At 45.7% G+C, this 21,127-nt stretch overlaps 1 protein-coding gene across 5 annotated transcripts in view; it reads left to right on the top strand.

The window, feature by feature from the left end:
• Positions 1–21,127, top strand: part of NAV2 (neuron navigator 2) — a 423,615-nt gene that overhangs the window by 134,400 nt on the left and 268,088 nt on the right. For all 5 annotated transcript variants that reach the window (XM_040255673.1, XM_040255672.1, XM_040255676.1 and 2 more), the window contains exon 3: positions 9,013–9,065. In XM_040255673.1, coding sequence (XP_040111607.1) covers positions 9,013–9,065 — 53 coding nt within the window. The remainder of the gene's footprint in view (positions 1–9,012; positions 9,066–21,127) is intronic.

Here is a 21,127-nt window from a genome sequence, read left to right as displayed (position 1 = left end):
ATGAGAGACAGCCGTGTATAGTTGTAGCTCTGCTCACGTCTGTGAAGATCGTACCTAAAAATACAGGCAAGTAGGCCTAAGGTGAGACTTTCAGAGTGCCATTTAGAGAGAAAGATGCTTCCTTACTGTCCTGAGATTGACTGAAGACCAACTTCCATTGGTCCTTCTTTTTCTCTCCTTTTTCTCTCCTTCCCTGTATTAGTTTGCTGTTGCTATATAACAGATTGTCACAAACTTAATGATGTAAAAGAATGTCTGTTCACTACCTCACAATTTCTGTGCATCAGGGGTGCACACACGGCTTAGCTGGGTGACTCTGCAAGGCCAGAATCAAGGTGCTGGCCAGGGTGAAGTTTTCATCTGGAGTTGACTATGTAGGAGGGTCAAGCTTGCTCAGATTGTTGAGGCCACCCCCATCTCCTAGAAGACCTTCTCAGTTCTTTGAGACATGGACTCTGCTACCTGTTTCCCCATCTTTAAAATGGACACGCAGAATGCCCTTGTGGTCCAGTGGTTAGGACTCTGTGATTCCACTGCAGGAAGCAGGAGTGCAATCCCTGGTTGGGGAGCTAAGATCCCGCATACTACATGGTGCGGTCAAAGGGAAAAACAGGATTTAAAAAAAGCAATTAAAACAAATGAAATAAAATAGGCACAGCCATGCCTGCTTTTGGACTTCGCTGATAGCTCAGTTGGTAAAGAATCTGGAGACCCCGGTTCAATTCCTGATCCACTGGAGAAGGGATAGGCTACCCACTCTAGTATTCTTGGGCTTCCCTTATGGCTCAGCTGGTAAAGAATCTGCCTGCATTGTGGGAGACCTCGGTTCGATCCCTGGGTTGGGAAGATCCCCTGGAGAAGGGAAAGACTACCCACTCCCGTATTCTGGCCTGGAGAATTCCATGGACTGTATAGTCCATGAGATTGGAAAGAGTCGGACATGACTGAGTGACTTTCACTTTCATGCCTGCTTTGTCTGATCTTGTGGCAATCTTGTGAAGTGTAAAGTAGGCATCAGATGCGAAACGTGCTTGGATACTGTGAAGTGTTTCTGGATAGGACTTGGTAGCCACTGCCTCAGAAGATATGTGTAGAAAAATGAAGAGGCCTTGGAATCAATGTCAGAGTGTGTCACGATAGATCAGTTATGTCTGTCGGGGCCCAGAGTTGATGAATGTGTATGGCAGACTTAGTGTAGCACTATGGAAATGTAAGCTATGGAAATGTAAGCTAGCAGTTTTTATCATTGCTCAGGAGGATGCTTCCCTGAATCTATTCTGATGAGATAGCTTCCAAGACAGTGATCTCTCTGAGCCTGAGACTGTGATTTCAAAGGCTCAAGTTAGTACCACCGATTCCCAGAATTGGAGTCCTAGAGACTCCACTTTGTGCTGAACAGAAGTCCAGTGGTTACAGTTGCTCTTTGGCTGGAGACCTCCTACTCATTCTTGAAAAGTCAGTTTCCCTCTGATCCCCAGGCAGAGCTGGAGGGGGGACCCTCCTCTGTCATCCCACTGACTGCTGTATTAGGCCTGGCTCTCCATAGGTGTGGCTCTGAGTCATCTTCCTTTCTGGGTTCACAGCATTGAGCGTGGTGTCTGGTGTGCAGTGATGTTCACAAGAAGTTGAGTTGATTAGTTTAGGGATGAGAGTGTCGCTCCCTGCAGCCATGGCTTCCCTAAGCCTCCGTTGGATTGTTTCCCACAGGCGGCCTGAATGTTTCCCCTTCTCAGTGTGTAGTATTCTCCTGAGTATTCCTCTCACCTGTTTGTCACCCTCCTCCTTTCCAGGATGGGCTGCAACTCTAAGGTTTGGAAAGGACCTTTTAAAAGCCTCAACCTGATGTATGAATTGCTTCTAGGAAAAGTAGTCAGCAGACTCTATTAAATGCTTCCTGGGATGGGCAACTAGCCACCTCCACAGCTAGTTCTAATGATGGAGAGTTAGAGTCTTTTAAAAGCTCTTCTTTCATTAAGTCAAAATCTGCCCCCTGGATGGTAGTATCTCCCTGCAAGTACTAGTTCTACACTCCAGGGCTACAAAGAGCGATCTGATCTGAGACAACTAGAGCATCAATATAACTGAGGGCCACTGTGGATTATACCCATGGAATAAAGTAGGAGTACACAGATCTATATGCTGCTAAATTAAGAAATAGATGATATATCAATGGAAGAGGAGAGAGGACTCAACAGGAGTAGGCTGGCTGATGAATGGAGAAGGAGTTGCAGCTGTGAGGGTAAACAATAGTTAAGGCAAGAATCACTAATGGGAGCTGAAATCAAGGGGAGAACTTTGATGGAGAGCAGCTGTGTGCATGGTCTCAAACGGGCTCTTCACTGCTGGTGTATTAGTTGCAAAGGGAAATATAGTTACCACATGGGAGAATCAGGTGTCATGACCAGGTGACCAGACTACATCCCTGATGAGAAGCAGCTGGATGTCATGTGCTTCCTGATAGGATACCTCAGAAAGTTTGCAACATCACTTCACGTTGTATTGCACTCAGGGGTTAGAAAGCCTGAAACCCATCACGAGGACTCTCAGATAAACCCAAATTGTGGAACATTCTATTGAAAAAAAAAATGCCTGTATTGTTCCAAAATGGCAGTGCTGTGAAAGACAAAAAAATATGGCTGAGAAATTGTTTAAGAAGAAAGGACACTAAAGAGGCCTGACAGCTAAACGTACTGCACGACGCTGGACTGGATCCCATTCGGAGGAAGAAAACACGATAAAGGACATTTTTGAGTCAATTGACTAAATTGGAATATTGGAATTAGAGCAATGTTAAATTTTCTGAAACTTAGAATTGTACCACGAAAAAATATCCTTGTCCTTTGGAAGTACACACCAAGAATAAGGGACCTGGCCCTTGGAGGCTACACTAGGGCTTCCCAGGTGTGTGTGCCAGTAGCTTCAGTTGTGTGTGACTCTCTGTGACCCCATGGACTGCAGCCCGCCAGGCTCCTCTGTCCATGGAGTTCTCCAGGCAAGAAAACTGGAGTGGGGAGTCATTCCCTTCTCCAGCGGATCTTTCCAACCCCAGGGATCAAACTGGGGTCTTCTGCCTTGCAGACAGTTTCTTTACTGTCTGAGCCACCAGGCCTTTCCAGATGGCTTCCCAGACAGCTCAGTGATAAAGAATCTGCCTGCCAGTGCAGGAGACACAAGGTTCATGGGTTTGGTCCCTGGGAAGATCTCCTGGAGTAGGAAATGGCAATCCACTCCAGTTTTCTTGCCTGGAAAATTCCATGGACAGAGGAGCTTGGTGCGCTTCAGTCCACAGGGTTGCAAAGGAGTCAGACACAACTGAGTCTACACTAACATGATTCAGGAAAAGTAATGTCTACCTGTAGAGAGAAGGAGGGTGTGAGAGAGGAAGGGAGAAAATGAGAATGGAGGATGTTGTATAGAAATTCTCTGTACTGTTCCTGTAACTTTTCTGAAGGTTTGAAGTTATTTTAAAATAATTGAAAAGAACTCATCTAAATGAAGGTCCATCAAAACTTGGAGGCAGAGAGATTGTCCTTTTAAGTCACAACCTCTTCCTAGATCTAGGAGGGAGGAAGATTGTACATAATGATAAAGGGCTCATTTGCTGTGAGACCTGACCTATGATGAGGGAAAGGAGACGCTGGGTTAGCAAGGAGGGAATCAAGGAACATTTCATCAAGGAATTTATTTATAAGCCAAGACCTCAGACTGGGAGTTAGCTGGGTGAAGTGGTCAGGGAGGGCTTTCCTAGTAGAGGGAATAGTGTGCAGAGATGCTGGAGGGTAGAGACCCAGAGACTCAACAAGGCAAGTAAGGCAAGGTACAGGGCTAACCCGGGAACAAAGCCAGTGGTTGAAGACTTGACTTTCAGGTTGGGGAATCTAACCATCTCCTCAGCTATTTCTAATGATGGAGAGTTGGAATCCTTTGAAAGCTAAGATGTTTTATGTGAAGGGAAACCTTCAGTGCTCTTCACAGATGCTACTCCTAACTAAGTCTTCATCGAGCCCAGATAGGTCCTAGGCCCTAGCCTTCTGTTTATCCATCCCCTCTCTTCCCAAATAGTGGGATACCTTGGGGCCCACATTCCTGCATCATTGCCTTCTGCCCGTTGGGCAGAAAATGAACCCTGTGCTGCTGCCTCTTGCTGCCCTTGCTCTGGTGACTGAGGGTTGAGTGTCTGTGTTCAGCCTCTTATTAGTATGATTATCTTCTTGAGTCCTGAGCTGCCCAAGGCCGGCAGTTGCCTGCCAGCCCATCAACGGTGCCATGTCCGTGAGTTATTAGAAAGGTTTATGAGGCCAGGATAAACAGCATGAATCAAGAGGGAGAGACAGGCCTCCCTCCCTCTGCTTACATTGCTGTCACTCAGGGAGGATGCCAGAAGGGGTTGGAGTGAGCAAAGGAGAGAAGGGGGGAGGGAGGAAGAGAGGACAGAGAGAGGCGGGGAGGGAAACAGGATAAACAAGAGGCTCAGAGAGAAGGAGGAAGCCAAGACAGAGGGGAAGAGATGCCCATTAGAGGTGACGAGGGCTGATAGCAGCTCATTCTCGACCACCGTTTGGGCTGCCTCTGCGCACAACCAGGAAGTTCACACAACCTGCGGGACTCTACTTTCTGTTGATGACCTGCTACCATGGCATGACCTTGGGTAAGTCATATGCCTTTCAGTGAGGGCAGGCAGTTTCTCTTTCTGGAAATCGGCAGGATGGCCAACTGCCCTGAACATACATAGGTGCCAAGCATAGATGCTTCGGCTCTTGAAATGCTCTGAACTCTTCCCAGGAAGTCTTTTGAGGAGTGACAAGCTTGATTTCATACTTCTTAAAGTGCACTGATGCTTTCCAATGACTAAATTGTCACCTTGCGTGCAGACAGGTCTGCACATTAGAGCTTGCTGGAATAAATACCACTGGCACTTCAGCATGCCAGTTTTAATGACTTTAATGAGGACTTTGGGGGACATGACTTTGCTTCTTTGGTTTTCTACTTTGGGGCTGTAGCCAAAGAACCCCTACCCCGAGTTAGTAAATTCAGCTCTGAAGACCAAGCGCTTCTTCTTACCAGCACAATGAGAGCTTCTATTATTGCTTTAAGTATTTATGACCAGCACAGAAATTCTTGATGGGCTGCCCTGGTGGCTCAGCTGGTAAAGAATCTACCTGCAATGCAGGAGAGCTGGGTTCGATCCCTGGGTTGGGAAGATCCCATGGGGAAGGGAAAGGCTACCTACTCCAGTATTCTGGCTTGGAGAATTACGTGGACTATATAGTCCACGGGGTCACAAAGATTCAGACTCGACTGAGAGACTTTCACACTTTCACTTTCACAGAAATTCTTGAGAATTTAAGTTAAAGCAGAAGTATTTATATTACATGAAATTGGTAACTAGGAGGTCCAGGCTTTTGCATTTTTATTAAGCATTTACTTTGAGTTTGGTTTGAGTCATTTGACCTCTTCCCATGTCTTCTTTGCTGCTGCTAAGTCACTGCAGTCGTGTCCGACTCTCTGCAACCCCATAGACAGCAGCCCACCAGGCTCCCCCATCCCTGGGATTCTCCAGGGAGGAACACTGGAGTGGGTTGCCATTTCCTTCTCCAATGTATGAAAGTGAAAAGTGAGAGTGAAGTCGCTCAGTTGTGTCCGACTCTTTGCGACCCCATGGACTGTAGCCCACCAGGCTCCTCTGTCCATGGGATTCTCCAGGCAAGAATACTGGAGTGGGGTGCCATTTCCTTCTCCAGGGGATCTTCCCGACCCAGGGATGGAACCCAGGTCTCCTGCATTGCAGGTAGACACTTTAACCTCTGGGCCACCAGGGAAGCCCAAAATATTACTTTGAGCCCCTTTTTTGGCAGGGTGGGGGGCAAGAATACTGGAGTGGGTTGCCATTCCCTTCTCCAGGAGACCTTCCTGACCCAGGGATTGAACCCGGGTCTCCCGTATTGTAGGCAGACGCTTTACCGTCTTAGCCACCAGGGAAGTCAAAGGTATATAAATGATCTTTAAAATGACTTCTCAGGATCACAGTTATCCATCCTTCACTTTAATGAGCATCAATGAGCTGGGTATTGATCGGAACCCGATGACTTATGACTTTGGCCATCACGAGTATCTAACTGGAAGATACCTGGAGTAGCCTTGATTCTCAAAAGCCATATGTGTATTTTTCCAGTGGTATATATCAAAATCCAAGGTCAGAGTGCTAGCCTGCCATAATTTCAAATGTATGAAGGAGTACCAGGTGATCTTTCTTTTTTTCCCCCTTCGGGACCTACACTTATATATACACAAGTGAAGGGCAGCTGCCTCAGAATAGGCAGTAAAACTTTGATTCATTGAAATATTCAGAATAGTCCTCAGTTCCCCTCAACAAATACATGTTGAGTGGCTGCTATGCGTCAGGCACTGCATTAGGCTCTGGGCTTATAATAGAAAACAAAGCAGAATGAAAGTCCTTGGTTTTGTGGAACTTACATGCTGGTGATGCCTTCTGGCTAATTGTATTTTCTGGTGAACTGAATAGCAAATATCTGTGAGTCATCCCATTCATCGGACATCTTTTATGTGCTTTTTAAAGACTTTATGGCACCTCTTTGGGGAGGAGGGAAAACCAGGTGGAAGAAGCTTCCTAAAATGCCTATCCCAGCGTTCTTAAGAGCTGAGAAAACTCAAGTGGCTCCCAGAAGACTGAAGTCTTCCCAGATGGGTCATAGGCCTAAATATCTATTACTCTGGGCAAATTCTAAAGAAGGGGTAGATGAGGCTGAATGTATACTAACCAGCCTGTCTCTGGTAACTAGATTTTTAAATAATGTCCTGCCACTAGCTTGCTTTCTTATTTTTTACTTCTCTCTCAAAGTAGAAAAGAGAAGGCAATGGCACCCCACTCCAGTACTCTTGCCTGGAAAATCCTATGGATGGAGGAGCTTGGTAGGCTGCAGTCCATGGGGTCGCTAAAAGTCGGACATGACTGAGCGACTTCACTTTCACTTTTCACTTTCATGCACTGGAGAAGGAAATGGCAACCCACTCCAGTGTTCTTGCCTGGAGAATCCCAGGGACGGGGGAGCCTGGTGGGCTGCTGTCTATGGAGTTGCACAGAGTCAGACACAACTGAAATGACTTAGCAAGGTAGAAATGCTGGAGGGAAAAATAAACTCAATGGAGGTTACAGTGAACTATATTTAAGTACAGGTGTTCTAAAACCTTAGTGTCGTGGTAAACTGTTTCTGTTATCCTTTTCAGATGCTTTTTTTCTTAATGTCTTCTCATGGACGTTTTAGATATTACAGTCATTAAAATCGGATGTGATATATAGAAATTTTGCAAGCACTTACTGAGCTGTAAGGATACAAGTGTGACAAAATCTACCTGTCTGCATAGCTGGGGGAGGCTAGAAAAGGAGTTACACATTAGGTGGCTAAAAGCAACATAGAGGCCGTTTCCAGGTTGCTGGGAGAGCAGAGAGACCGAGTAGGCCCTATCTTTCTGGGGTGATGACATGTAAAGGGATGTGGGATTGGGAAGGAATCTTAAAAAGTCTTCAAAAAAAAAAAAAAAAAAAAGTCTTCAGAGAAGGCCAATCTGTAGTCCTTTACTGTGAAGTCCTAGCTAAGTTTCTGGGTTAAACTCAGATGGAGAGATCAAAAAGGAAACTTTCACTTTATGTATTTTTACGTAAATGATAAAGAGTATGTATAATTGGATTAATGATTGCTACCATACAAAGAGGGCTTCCCAGGTGGCTCAGAGGTAAAGAATCCAACTCTCAATGTAGGAGACCTGGGTTTGATCCCTGGGTCAGGAAGATACCCCAGAGAAGGAAATGGCAGCCCACTCCAATATTCTTGCCTGAGAAATCCCATGGACAAAGAGGAGCCTGGTGGGCTACAGTCCATGAGGTCGCAAAGAGTCAGACACAACTGAGCAACGAAAGGACAACCACCATACATAGAACTGTAACTGTGTGCTAGGAACTGCACTAAGCATTTTACTGGCATCATATAATCTTTTCACAGCTCCTCTGTAAAGTACGTAGTATTAGGTCAATTTTGCAGATGAGCCAACTCAATTTTATAGGTGAGGCAATGCAACAGAGAGGTTGTATTACATGGCTAAGATCACACAGCTCAGAAGCTGTAAAGTTGGGCTGCAAACTGGGGTATCTTTGCCTCCAAACCACTATACATACTGCCTTTCTTGTAGCACTGCAGTTGCAAACCCAGATGTCCTAGGCTATATCTTACAAGGGTTCCTTTAGACTGAGGATGAAACGCATTCACCACGGGCAGCTGGGCCTTTCTTCCTTGTTTTTTTTTTGTTTTTTTTTTTTTTTATTTTCAGCTTATGCAGTTCAGTCTCTTTCTATCACTTCTCTAAGTAGGTTGGCGCTCTTTTGACTTCAATAGAGTATGTTCCAGATTTAATCTGGACATACTAAATGGCATGGATAAGTGATTTTTAAAGTCTCACTCTCTTGTTTTTCCATCGGGAATAGGATCCCAATGGGAATAAGATCCACTTTGGGAATAGGATCAGGACAGCCTAAAGCAACCTTAATATTTCTAGCTAAAAATGGAGTGAGATGCTACCATCTGTGGCTTTTGTCCCCAGGAGCTGCACTGTGGCTACATGGATCTCACTCTGAAGCGCCCCGTCTTTTGTGGGGAAGTTGCAGTTGCCTTTTCAGAGCCTAGAGCACAGTCACAGCTCAGTCCATTTCCCAGTGTGCAAACATTTCCACCCTGCCCCATCACTCCAAGACTGTCGCCAGTGCAGTTGTCTCTGCCTTAGATGACGGCGACCTTGCCCCAGCTGTCCCTGGAGGACAGCAGCTCGATGAGTTAAGTCCTGAAGCTTGCTAGAAGCGTCTCAGTATTTCACATGCCTGTGCTGGTTGGACAAACCCCAGAATGGGCCTTAGGATTGGCTTGGCCTCAAGGGTCCTGAACATCATTGCTTGCAGTGTCTGTGATGATTATTTGTTTTTCTGACTCGTGTTTCTTTTTTCAGCAAATGAGAAGATCGAAGACATCAATGGCTGTCCGAAGAACAGATCGCAAATGGTAAGTGATACACGGGCAGTGAGTGTCTATGTTAGGTTAGTAAGCCCCGCCTCTAAACAATAGTGACTGTCTTGAAAACATTCACACCACGAGCTTTACTCTGGGGGATTATATTAATAAACTAACAGCCATTTCCAAATAGCCATGGTTTGCCTCTCTGACATTTGTTGGCATTTACTGAAAAATAACTGAATTTTACATAGGTCGTGAGACAGGGAAAATGAAATACGGTCCTTGTTCTTAGAAACAAGTTATACAGAACTGGTGCAAACATATCCTTGTTTAGAACTTTGGCTGCTAGGACTCTTTGCTTCTTCCCATTTCTGTGTGTGTGTGGTGCTGGGGCACAGAGGGAGTGATGGTATCATACGACCCAGAAACTGGGGCATGTGTTCTGGTTGCCTTTAAAGGTTAGAATGATGTGAAATCAGAACTGTGACAGGCAGTGTGAAATGTTTGATCACATCCAGACTAAGCACAACGTGACCGTGACAAGTGACATTCCCCCTGGTGTGATATGCTTAAGCTCTGATATTATAGCTTTAAAAAATCTTTTGAAATCTATTTTATTCTTGTTTCATGTTCTACACATAAATCTTTGACTTAAAATTCATGATCACTGTTGAGTTCAGAGACCATTGAATGGTGATATTCCAAGTACTCAGTTTTCCTCTTTGCAGTGCTTTTCAAATGTGAGTATTTCCACAAAAAATGTATTCACAGAAGTCTTTTAAGATGACACTGTGATACTTGTTTAAAGTATGAAGGTGGCAACTGAAGGACAGCTTTTTTTTCTGGATGTTAATTTGCTTCGAGGAATCTTAAAAAAAAAAAAACATAATTTGTTTTTCTAACCTCACCCTGCTCCTGTTTGAGTGGGCACGATTGTATAGTTTCATTCCAGAATACACTGAAGTGATGGGCATTCCTTGGGTTTGCTGTTTAATTTTCTGAATTGTTATCCCAATGAGTGGACTGATAGCCTTTTCAGTCAACTTTTGTTTTTTCATACACACAGAGTTTCTTGTTATAAAGAGGAGTGAATGTCTCTGGCGGGGGTGGGAGGAAGGGTTGTCATTTTTCATGATAAATTCTAAAACAAGTTTCTCTTTTTCTGTTGTTCCACTGGAGACTGTGTTTCTTCTTGTTTGGCCCAGAGAGCAGCCAGTCCTCACGTAGGAAAGTCCCCGTGCAGACATCTCCTGGCTGTTTTGACTTGTGGGAAAGCTTGGCTGCTATTTTTGCTAGAGCTACTGCAGCTGTCTGGTGTATTAATAATTGAGAAAATTTGGAAGATAGAAGACTTAATTTTAGTGCAGGCATTTTACATATGCAGTCACAGCATCACATGAAGGAGATGTAGTATTTCCCTCTGGGGTGGAAATGCCTGCCTTTGTTCCAGTCCATGGTACTGCAGATGTAGGCCTGGCAGGCGAACCTAGGAGCCTTTTCTTGTGTTTGGTACATCTGTGTCTTCTGTACCTTCTATCTGAGATGTTTGTTAAAGTCTACTTTCAAGCTTAAGAGGTAATACCCATCACCTCGGATTCTTCTGTGCCAACTTAGTAAATATGTTTCAATGCCACATAGCACCAACAGTTTTGTGGTTTCTCTATAACTCTTTCAGGTAAGGAAGTCTTGGGTTTTTGTTTTGTTTTCTGCATGGACTGTTTTTTTTTTTTTTTTTTTTTTTTAAGAACACTGGAATATGAAATTCTAAAATTGTCTATGATAATTAGTTCCAGCTTAGAGGTGGGGTGGCAGACCAGGTCTGGTGGTGAAAGTGGCAAAAGATAGTTCAGCAGACACGATGCGAGTCAAGGGAAATGTCAGAACCTCTGCCACAGTCCCTCCATCCTGTGGGAAGTGAGGAAGACCAGGATAAGGGCTACAGGGGCCCTGTTCTTTCACCTACATCACAGACAATGACATATCCCGCAGGCAGCACTCGCCTCGGGGACACGGCCAGTGCAGCTTACACACAAGCACGGGTGTCGTTCCGGCCGGTAGGACGCTCTGTGTACACCCATGTGGGCACGTGCATCCTGCTCATGGGAAGCATCCCTGGGGAATATAGCATAGTGGACGGGCCACCATTTCTAGATTCCTAGAAGGTCAAGCTCCAGTTAGGCTTCCCAGTTAGGGCAGTCAGTGATAAAGATTTGTTGTTTGCTCAGTTCAGTTCAGTCGCTCAGTCGTGTCCAATTCTTTGCGACCCCATGAATCGCAGCACGCCAGGCCTCCTTGTCCATCACCAACTCCCGGAGTTCACTCAAACTCACGTCCATCAAGTTGGTGATGCCATCCAGCCATCTCATCCTCTGTCGTCCCCTTCTCCTCCTGCCCCCAATCCCTCCCAGCATCAGAGTCTTTTCCAGTGAGTCAACTCTTCGCATGAGGTAGCCAAAGTACTGGAGTTTCAGCTTTAGCATCAGTCCTTCCAAAGAAATCCCAGAGCTGATCTCCTTCAGAATGGACTGGTTGGATCTCCTTGCAGCCCAAGGGACTCTCAAGAGTCTTCTCCAACACCACAGTTCAAAAGTATCAATTCTTTGGCGCTCAGCCTTCTTCACAGTCCAACTCTCACATCCATACATGACCACAGGAGAAACCATAGCCTTGACTAGCCGGACCTTAGTCGGCAAAGTAATGTCTCTGTTTTTGAATATGCTGTCTAGGTTGGTCATAACTTTTCTTCCAAGGAGTAAGCGTCTTTTAATTTCATGGCTGCAGTCACCATCTGCAGTGATTTTGGAGCCCCCCCAAAATAAAGTCTGACACTGTTTCTACTGTTTCCCCATCTGTTGCCTATTTGGAGGAGACCAGAGGCAATGTGTATGGAGAGCCTCATGTTGACAAAAGGAAGATGACATGATGAGGGGAGGTTTGGGGAGCGTACCTGGGAAGGTAGCTGTGACTCCGTAGAGCTAATGTTCTCCCACCCTAAGAGAACAGAGCATCTTCAGGGGCCTTAAATAGTGGAGACAGAATCAGGTTTGCTTCAGAGCAGGGGAAATGGGTACTATTTCAGTTTTCAAGGGGCATATCATTTCATTAACTAATTCCTGGGCCAGCAGGAGAGCTTCGATTTTGCAGGTGGGGCACCCCCTCCTCTTCTCCTATTCCCTTCCTCTGGGTACCCATCAGGCTACCCAGAGCTCCACTCTCGAACTCCTGCCCTCCAGGCTCAGCTTCAGGTTCTGCTCTTTCCCCAGAAAATGTGGACGTGAAAGCGCAGAGCTGTGGCCTATGGACTAGAGAATGCCCGGGGGCCTTGGTGCATAAACATTGTGGGTGTGGCACTGTGTGCTTTTAGCCTGTCAATCAGCAGAGGCTCACAAAGTGCCCACCAATGCCAGGCACTGGTCTAGCCTCGTGAATACCCAGGTGCAGGAGATGGGATCCCTGTCCTCAGGGAGTTCAGTGATGAGTGGGCAGGAGACCGGAGAACAATTTGAACACTAGAATAGTGCTGTTCCCATAGACATCTATGCATGGGACATGGGGGGGCCGTTCCACTCCAGGACAAGGGGAGCTTTAGGAGTAACTGCCCAGGGGTGAGTCTTGAAAGGTGAGAGGGTTCACCATGAGGGATAAGGAGTGGAAGAAGATTCCTGTTTCTGGAGATGCTGTTCACCTGAGGATGTCATGGGCCCTGCGCAGGCAGCTTTGCAGCATTTGCTCAGGGATGCTACCACGTGCCATCAGCTGTGTCTGGTGAGACTCTTCTGGGCTTTTACCAAGGTCAGCCCTTTGTCCTGTTGTGTCTGAGGTGACGGATGGGGCATGGAAGAGACCAGACTAAGACATGGCGGTCTTTTCAGGCCTGGACCAAATCTGTACTCATCGTCACTCCCCAGGTGGCAGCATTTCGGGGAATAGCTCCATTGGACCCTGGAGTGAGGTTTTCTAAAGGAAAATACCCATGGTAATCAACCCTTGTAGATGACATGTGGGGAATGGTGGTTAATATCAGCACTCACATGCATCGATTCAGTGCTTTAAGACCTTTCACACTCACAGGAAAGCATATCACTTCCCACTTCTTTGAAGAGACCCTGGTGCCGGGAGCAGAGGGCTGTCCTCAGGGACAGGCAGAGCCAGGGCCATCGGCATCTCCGGTCGCCCTGTCGTAGCCCTCCTGAAACAGGACTGCATCTGCAAGCGAGGTGCAGGGAGCATGACGGTGGACCTTTCCCGAGCGAGCCCAGCCTCAGCTTGTGTTGAAGGAGTGCTTTGCTCTCTTTCAATATGACCTAGATGCTTTAGGGGCCACATCCTCGGAGATGAACTGTAGAAACAACACTCTCCACCCCACCCCTCAGTCCATCCATTTGGCCCTTAAATAGGTTTGTGTCTGTGCGTCAGAGCTGGTTGAAATGTTTTGTCTGTTTAGCATTGCCATGGCAACCCTTGGGGCATCTTTTTGGCTTTCAAGTGGTGTGCTGAGCAGAGTTCTGTGTGTGTTTGGAAGGAGAAACATTGCTTGGAGTGCAGCCAGCAGGCGCTGGGTCTGCCAGTGCCTCGCGCCTTGAACCCACTGTACTCCAAGACTCTGGCTCACTTTGGAGCCCAGGAGAGGACGCCGCAGGGGGTGGCTTTCTGTTTTCATCATTATTATTTTAAGTAGTTTGGCTTTGTGTTGTTGATTGAGAGAGGTGCAAAGTTAGCAAAGCTTCGGGTCCTTTCAGGCCCTTTCAGCGGAAAGTCCCGGCCTGTTTTCCCCTCTGGCTCTGGCCTGGGGTCATCTGGGGCCTCCCAGTTCTGCCTTGCCTGCTCACCTCCTCCTGGGCCCTCGGGGAGTCCTGCCTTCTTCCCTCAGCCCTTCTAGACTTAGGGCCTGCCTGGGCTTGGGAACCAGACAGGCCACCTTCTGATTCCTTCTCTGCTGTCTGTGGCCTTGAGCTAATTACTTAACGTCTCGAAGCCTCTGTTTCCTGTTCTATAAAGTGGGCTTGATAATAATACAAACCTCATAAAGGTTTTGTGAGGACTAACGAGGCTGTGAAAGTGATGATAATAGATGACAGTAATAATAGTGAAACTCTAAAGCCCATCAGAGTGTTTGCAGTGTGCTGGGTGCCTAAGTGCTTCACAAATAGCCTTCCAGCAGCTCTCTGGGGTAGATGACCTCATTGCCCCCATGCTCCTTAGCACCTGGTCAGCACTCCGTCAAGGGTCAGTTAGGAACTAGGGAACAGAAAACCTTCAGAAATCTAAGAAGGTCTACTGGCCTTCTCCTTCCTGACTCACTCACGCCCCGGGGATTTTGCATACGGTGTGAGCAACTCGAGGATCACAAAGGCCTCTGGGCTCCACAGACCCCACCTTTGATGCCCCTGCTGCTTAGGGCACAGGTCTGCTCCTCACCCTGTCCTTTCAGGGGGACCCTGTGGACAAAAGTCAGCACCTAAGTTCCCAAAACAAGAGGAATTTGCCCCTAACTCACTCCAGTTTTCTTGACTGGAGAATTCCATGGACAGAGGAACCTGGGGGACTGCAGTCCATGGGGTTGCATAGAGTCAGACACGATTGAGCAACTAATTTATTTACAGAAGGATAGCACATTGGCTTTCAAACTTTTGTTCCATGAGCAGAACCCCTCCCATTCTCCCCAAAATAAAATGATATGTGGCACCCCACATGTAAAAGTAATAAAAACTGAATGACTGCTTTACATGGGATTAGGCAGCTCAGGGCAGGAGCATCATAGATCTCCCTTTGACCTGCCGTTTCCCTCCCCTTCCCCACTCTCACGTTTACCCCTGAAACCCTCTTTCAGAAGACCAGCTCCTGAAAATACCTGGCGGGCTATGGTCCATGGGGTTGCAAAGAGTCGGATACGAGGAAGCATCTGAGCATCAGTATTTTTCAAGAAATAGATGTTTTAAGAATGGCTAGCTTTGGGTGAAGGGTTGGTTAAACAGTATGGCCCTGGGCCATCCACTTGGCCTCTCAGCACTGCTCTTCCTCCCCCAGGAAATGTGGGCAATAATAACAGCTTTATGATTAGAGGCAATTATTGTTTATATTTTGCACATGGAGATCGAACTTTAAAAGGTTATTTTTTTTTGCCTCAGATCACAAACCTAGGAGGCAGAGTAGGAGTTTGAACCCAAGACTGTCTGTTTTGAGAGCCTGTGATGGTCGTTTCTGCAACAGAGGACAAAGAAGGGACGTAATAGTCCCCACCTCCCAGTCCCTGTTCTCCTTGTTCTCATTGGTAGACACCATAGAACCAGCTGGGTTTAGCCGGGAGTTAGCGAGAAAGCAGGAGAGTATTTCTGGAGAAGGCCTGAGTTGACCTGTTGATGAAACTCAAGAGCTGGAAAAAGGAGCAAGTGGCCCGCAGAGAAAGGCAGTCTCTTGAGTTGCCCAGGGAGAGCCCTGGCGCCAGGTACCTCCAGCTGTGTTCTCCATGGAGCTTCCTGGGCTAGGGCAAGACTGTCTGCCACGAGATCAGGTTTCCAGCCCCAGTGACCTTGAGCCCTCCCAACAGCTGTCAGAAAGCCAGCCACATGCCTGGGGAGTGTCTGAGATCCTCGGGCAGCTGAGTTGCCTTGTCCCTGGGCCCTTGGACCTATTTTTACATGGCTCTAAGGCCACACACGTTACAGAACCAAGAAGGAATAAAGAAAAGTCCACAGGTCCCCTAGAACTTAAAGTGGAGGGTTGGAGAGTCCAGGGCAAAGATGGGCAGGAAGCACCCACTGCTTCCTGTTCAAATGGCACAGGCAGTATCACTGTGTTAAGGCCGGCATTCTCTTTCAAAGATGATGGCCATCTCCACATCTGTCTTTCTTACCTCTTTGGTCACTTCTCTGTTCAAAACCATCATTAGCTCCCCATGGAACTTTGCATCCTCTTGAGTACACATTGGAAGGACTGATGTTGAAGCTGAAACTCTAATACTTTGGCCACCTGATGCGAAGAGCTGACTTATTGGAAAAGACCCTGATGCTGGGAAAGGTTGAGGGCAGGAGGAGAAGGCGATGACAGAGGATGAGATGGCATCACTGACTCAATGGACATGAGTTTGGGTAAACTCCAGGAGCTGGTGATGGACAGGGTGGCCTGGTGTGCTGTAGTCCATGGGGTTTCAAAGAGTCAGACACTACTGAGTGACTGAACTGATGTGAGTTCACAGAGAAGGGCTTCATGATCTAGTTACTGGTATCTCCTACCACTTGGCCACTCAGACTGTCTCCTTAGTCACACTGGACTTGGAGTGCCCCACAGAGACCATGTACTCTCATGCCTCCCATTTTGATGCAAGACGACCAGTCTGCCTGGGAGACCTGATGAGTGTCCCACCTGGGTAATGTAACCTTTAATATTCAGGTCAGCTGTTAAGTAATTGAGATAGTTAGGTGTCTTTTGCCCCTTGTGTCCCCAGATGTCCGATACCTGCATGTGTCATAACTTGTTCTTTGTGGTTGTCATTGAATTGTCTTCTTAAAGGAAGATGCTATGTCTTTCACCTGAGGATCTAAGCATCTATCACTTAAAATACTAGTATATCAGTTCAGTTGAGTTCAGTCGCTCAGTCGTGTCTGACCCTTTGTGACCCCATGAATCGCAGCACGCCAGGCCTCCCTGTCCATCACCAACTCCCAGAGTTCACTCAGACTCATGTCCATTGAGTCCGTGATGCCATCCAGCCATCTCATCCTCTGTCGTCCTCTTCTCCTCCTGCCCCCAATCCCTCCCATCATCAGAGTCTTTTCCAATGAGTCAACTCTTTGCATGAGGTGGACAAAGTACTGGAGTTTCAGCTTTAGCATCATTCCTTCCAAAGAAATCCCAGGGCTGATCTCCTTCAGAATGGACTGGTTGGATCTCCTTGCAGCCCAAGGGACTCTCAAGAGTCTTCTCTAACACCACAGTTCAAAAGCATCAATTCTTCAGCGCTCAGCTTTCTTCACGGTCCAACTCTCACATCCATACATGACCACTGGAAAAACCATAGCCTTGACTAGATGGACTTTGTTGGCAAAGTAATATCTCTGCTTTTGAATATACTATCTAGGTTGGTCATAACTTTCCTTCCAAGGAGTAAGCGTCTTTTAATTTCATGGCTGCAATCACCATCTGCAGTGATTTTGGAGCCCAGAAAAATAAAGTCTGATACTGTTTCCCCATCTATTTCCCATGAAGTGATGGGACCGGATGCCATGATCTTCATTTTCTGAATGTTGAGCTTTAAGCCAACTGTTTCACTGTCCACTTTCACTTTCATCAAGAGGCTTTTTAGTTCGTCTTCACTTTCTGCCATAAGGGTGGTGTCATCTGCATATCTGAGGTTCTTGATATTTCCCCTGGCAATCTTGATTCCAGCTTGTGCTTCTTCCAGCCCAGCGTTTCTCATGATGTACTCTGCATATAAGTTAAATAAACAGGGTGAGAACATACAGCCTTGATGTACTCGTTTTCCTACTTGGAACCAGTCTGTTGTTCCATGTCCAGTTCTAATTGTTGCTTCCTGACCTGCATATAGGTTTCTCAAGAGGCAGGTCAGGCGATCTGGTATTCCCATCTCTTTCAGAATTTTCCACAGTTTGTTGTGATCCACACAGTCAAAGGCTTTGGCATAGTCAATAAAGCAGAAATAGATGTGTTTCTGGAACTCTCTTGCTTTTTCGATGATCCAGCAGATGTTGGCAATTTGAGCTCTGGTTCCTCTGCCTTTTCTAAAACCAGCTTGAACATCTGGAAGTTCACGGTTCACGTATTGCTGAAGCCTGGCTTGGAGAATTTTGAGCATTACTTTACTAGTATATAGTAGGTGTTTAATAAATGGATGGATGGATAGACAGATGGAAAGACCAAAGAAGGAGCTGGCCTGGATGTGTCTATGGGGTTAGAGAATTATAATACATTGTTATTCTCGTATCATTATCTACTATCGAGCAGTGATTTGAGTGTTCACTTGGAAGTTCATTTGATTTAAGAAATGGATATTTAGCACTATTCTAGAACTATCTTTCCTTCTCTTAATTCCTTTCTTCCTTAGTTTATTCAGAAGATCCAAGGACCTTGTAGCTAATTTTTCACTTACTGCGTTATTTTATGTTGCTCAAGGTAAGCGTTTTTAGGCATCCTTACAATTACCAGAGATGGGTAACACTGATGATAAAAATGAAGGTAATCACTGTTCTTAGTACTTTATATATGTTAATTCACTTTATTCTCATAACAACCTTATGGAGTGAAGAACATGTCTTATTCATCCCACTAAAGGGTATGGAGGACTTAGATTCTGATGCCATTTGCTGTGCTGTGCCAGGGGCCAAATGTGAGTCATGTTAAAGAAACTTTTGTCCATTCCCGCTCATTCTGTGTAGCCTAGGGTTTCTGCCTTTGTCCCTGGTTCTGTCAGGGTTTTCTATTATTATGATTTTATATTATTGTGTTGTTAGTCAGTTGTATCCTATTCTTTGCAACCCAATGGACTGAAGCCTACCAGGTTCCTCTGTCCATGGGATTCTCCAGGGAAGAATACTGGAGTGGTTTGCCATTTCCTCCTCCAGGGGATCTTCCTGACCCAGGGACAGAACCCGGGTCTCCTGCATTGGCAGGTGGATTCTTTACCATCTGAGCCACCAGGGAAGCCAGTATATTAATAGCAAATACTTATACACAAAAGTGGAACAATGTTCTAGACATTTTATTTTCAGTATAACTGATTTTTTTTATCTTCATAAAACTCTTTGAGAGCATATACCTTTATTATTTCTATTTCACAGGTGAGGAAACTGGGGCAGAAAGAGGTTTAGTAACTTACCTTAATAGCTAATAAATGACAAGCCGGGGTTTGAACCCTGGAAACCTGACTTTATTCCCTTTAGTCTTATACTAGTCTACATATAAGGAAATAGATTGAAGAAGAAAAAAGAAAAACTGATGTGGAGGTGCAAAAATTAGATTTGTGATGCTATCTCCTTGTATAAGGAAGGGCAGAGTTTTGGGATGTGGCATTCCATCAGAGAAGAAGATCTGGGATGAAGAAGAATAAGCCTGGACCCCAGAATCAGAAAGACCTGGGTCTCACATACTGGGCAGGTGTGCTGGGCAAGTTGCTGAAAATTTGAATCTTTTCCCTCATCTGTAAAAGGCAGATAATTATGGAAGCTGCCTCGAGGGTGGCCAGAGATGAGAGTGAGGTGGTAATAAAAGCAGCTGGCATCATCCTGTTTCATGAAAAGAGCACATGAGACTGTCATTCCCGTCCCTGTTTACAAGTCCCTTCTTTCCCAACTATTGACTTGTGCATGAAAAAGGTCTTTCCTATTCAAAAAGTAGGTACTGGTGTGGTAGGCTGAACAATGGACCCCCAAAGATGTCTACATTCTAATCCTTGGAACCTGTGAATATGTTCTTTTAAATGATAAAGGGGACTTTGCCGAGGTGATTAAATTAGGGATTTTGAGATAGGAGGATTATCCTGGATTAGATGAGCAGGCCCAGCGTGATCACAGGGGTCCTTCCTAGAGAGGAGGCAGGAAGGTGAGAGAAGATGGACGTAGAAGCAGGGTCAGAGGAGAGACAGGAGGAGAGGAGGGGAAAGTGAGAGGCAGGGGGAAGGGCAGAGGGAGAGAATGAATGAGAGAGAATGAGGCTGGGGGATCCTGTTGGGCAGACTTTAAAGAGGGAAGAATGGGCCATGAGCCAAGAAATGCAGGTGGCCTCCAAAAGCTAAAACGGACAAAGACGGATTCTCCCCTAGAACCTCCAGCATAAACGCAGCCCTGCTGACTCCTTGAGTTCAGCCACTGAAACTGATTCTGGACTCCTGACCTTCCAGAATTTTAAGGTAATAAATATATGTTGTTTTCAGTTATGAAGTTTGAGGCCATTAGTTACAGCAGCAATAAGAAACTAATACACTATGGGATTGAAACGCTATTTAGGTTTATAGCAGAGGCTCATTTTACCACTGTGAGCCTCTTGGTTCCCGAGTTGATTGGAAGTTGCTTCCCTTCATAGGACACTTCAGAATGGAGATCTGCACATCTGTACACTTAGCACAGGTCATTGCAGGAAGGTGTGGGGAGGTGAAGGCCACGTTTAGTCTCCAGCACTGCAACCATGTATGGGCCACCTCAGATACTGAGCTGTCACGGGAATGGCAAGTGCCATTCCATCTGCTGTTCAGAAGCAGATCCACGGTATTCCTGACGCTGAGCAGGCACTGTGCTCTACAGCGAGTGTGCGTTTGTCTTGTAATCAATATGACATTTAAGCACACCTTATGAGAGACATATTTTATAGGCTTAGGTAATCCCATCAAAGCTTTGTAGTACATATAGCATGGGGTTGTTTTTTTTTTTTTTTTTAATCTTTTAGTTCAATGAAAAGTTCCATGTTTGCAGCTAGGTATATTGAAAGTGCTGAGATGATGTCAGATGAGTGAGCTAAACAATAAATGGTCCAGATCTCCGGGAGCTTTCCAGAGAGTGGGACGATGGTATCTGTCAAGTTTTAATATGTGAAATATACTATGAACTTTTAAATGCTATCAAGAAACTCAAGTCATCCTAGGCCCCCAAATTTTCAAATCCGGTCTTTTCTTTCTCAGCTTTTTCTTTTAACTTTGTTATAAAGGTGGGTGGAAATGATGCCACGACTGGAGGTCCGGCAAAGCCTCTTGTGCCAGGCTGCTCCAGCTTTACTGAACAAGGGGATCACCTGGAGGGCTTGCTAAAGCAGCGCTGGGCCCCACCCCTAGAGTGTCCCATGCAGTAGGTCTGGGAAGGAGCTGGATAATTTGCATTTGTAACAAGCCAAGCTCTTGACATTTAAGCACAAATAAGTTTTCTTTGGGGATATGACTGCAGACATGCATTTCAACATCTACCAGTTTGCCAAGTTCTTTAAAAATTTAAAAGTTTATCTAAAGGTTAATTTTAACTAATTTTTTTAGGAACACTATGTATTTTTTTTTCTTTTTTAAATGTGTTGATATAATTTTTTAACACCAAAAACATTTTGTACTGGGGTATAGCCAATTAACAGTGTTTGGATAGTTTCAGGTGAACAGCGAAGGAACTCAGCCATACGTA

The sequence above is a fragment of the Oryx dammah genome, unplaced genomic scaffold, assembly GCF_014754425.2.
Source record: "Oryx dammah isolate SB20612 unplaced genomic scaffold, SCBI_Odam_1.1 HiC_scaffold_15, whole genome shotgun sequence".
Taxonomy (NCBI): domain Eukaryota; kingdom Metazoa; phylum Chordata; class Mammalia; order Artiodactyla; family Bovidae; genus Oryx; species Oryx dammah.
Note: the sequence above shows the minus strand (reverse complement) of the source record. Positions and strands in the feature narration are given on the sequence as shown.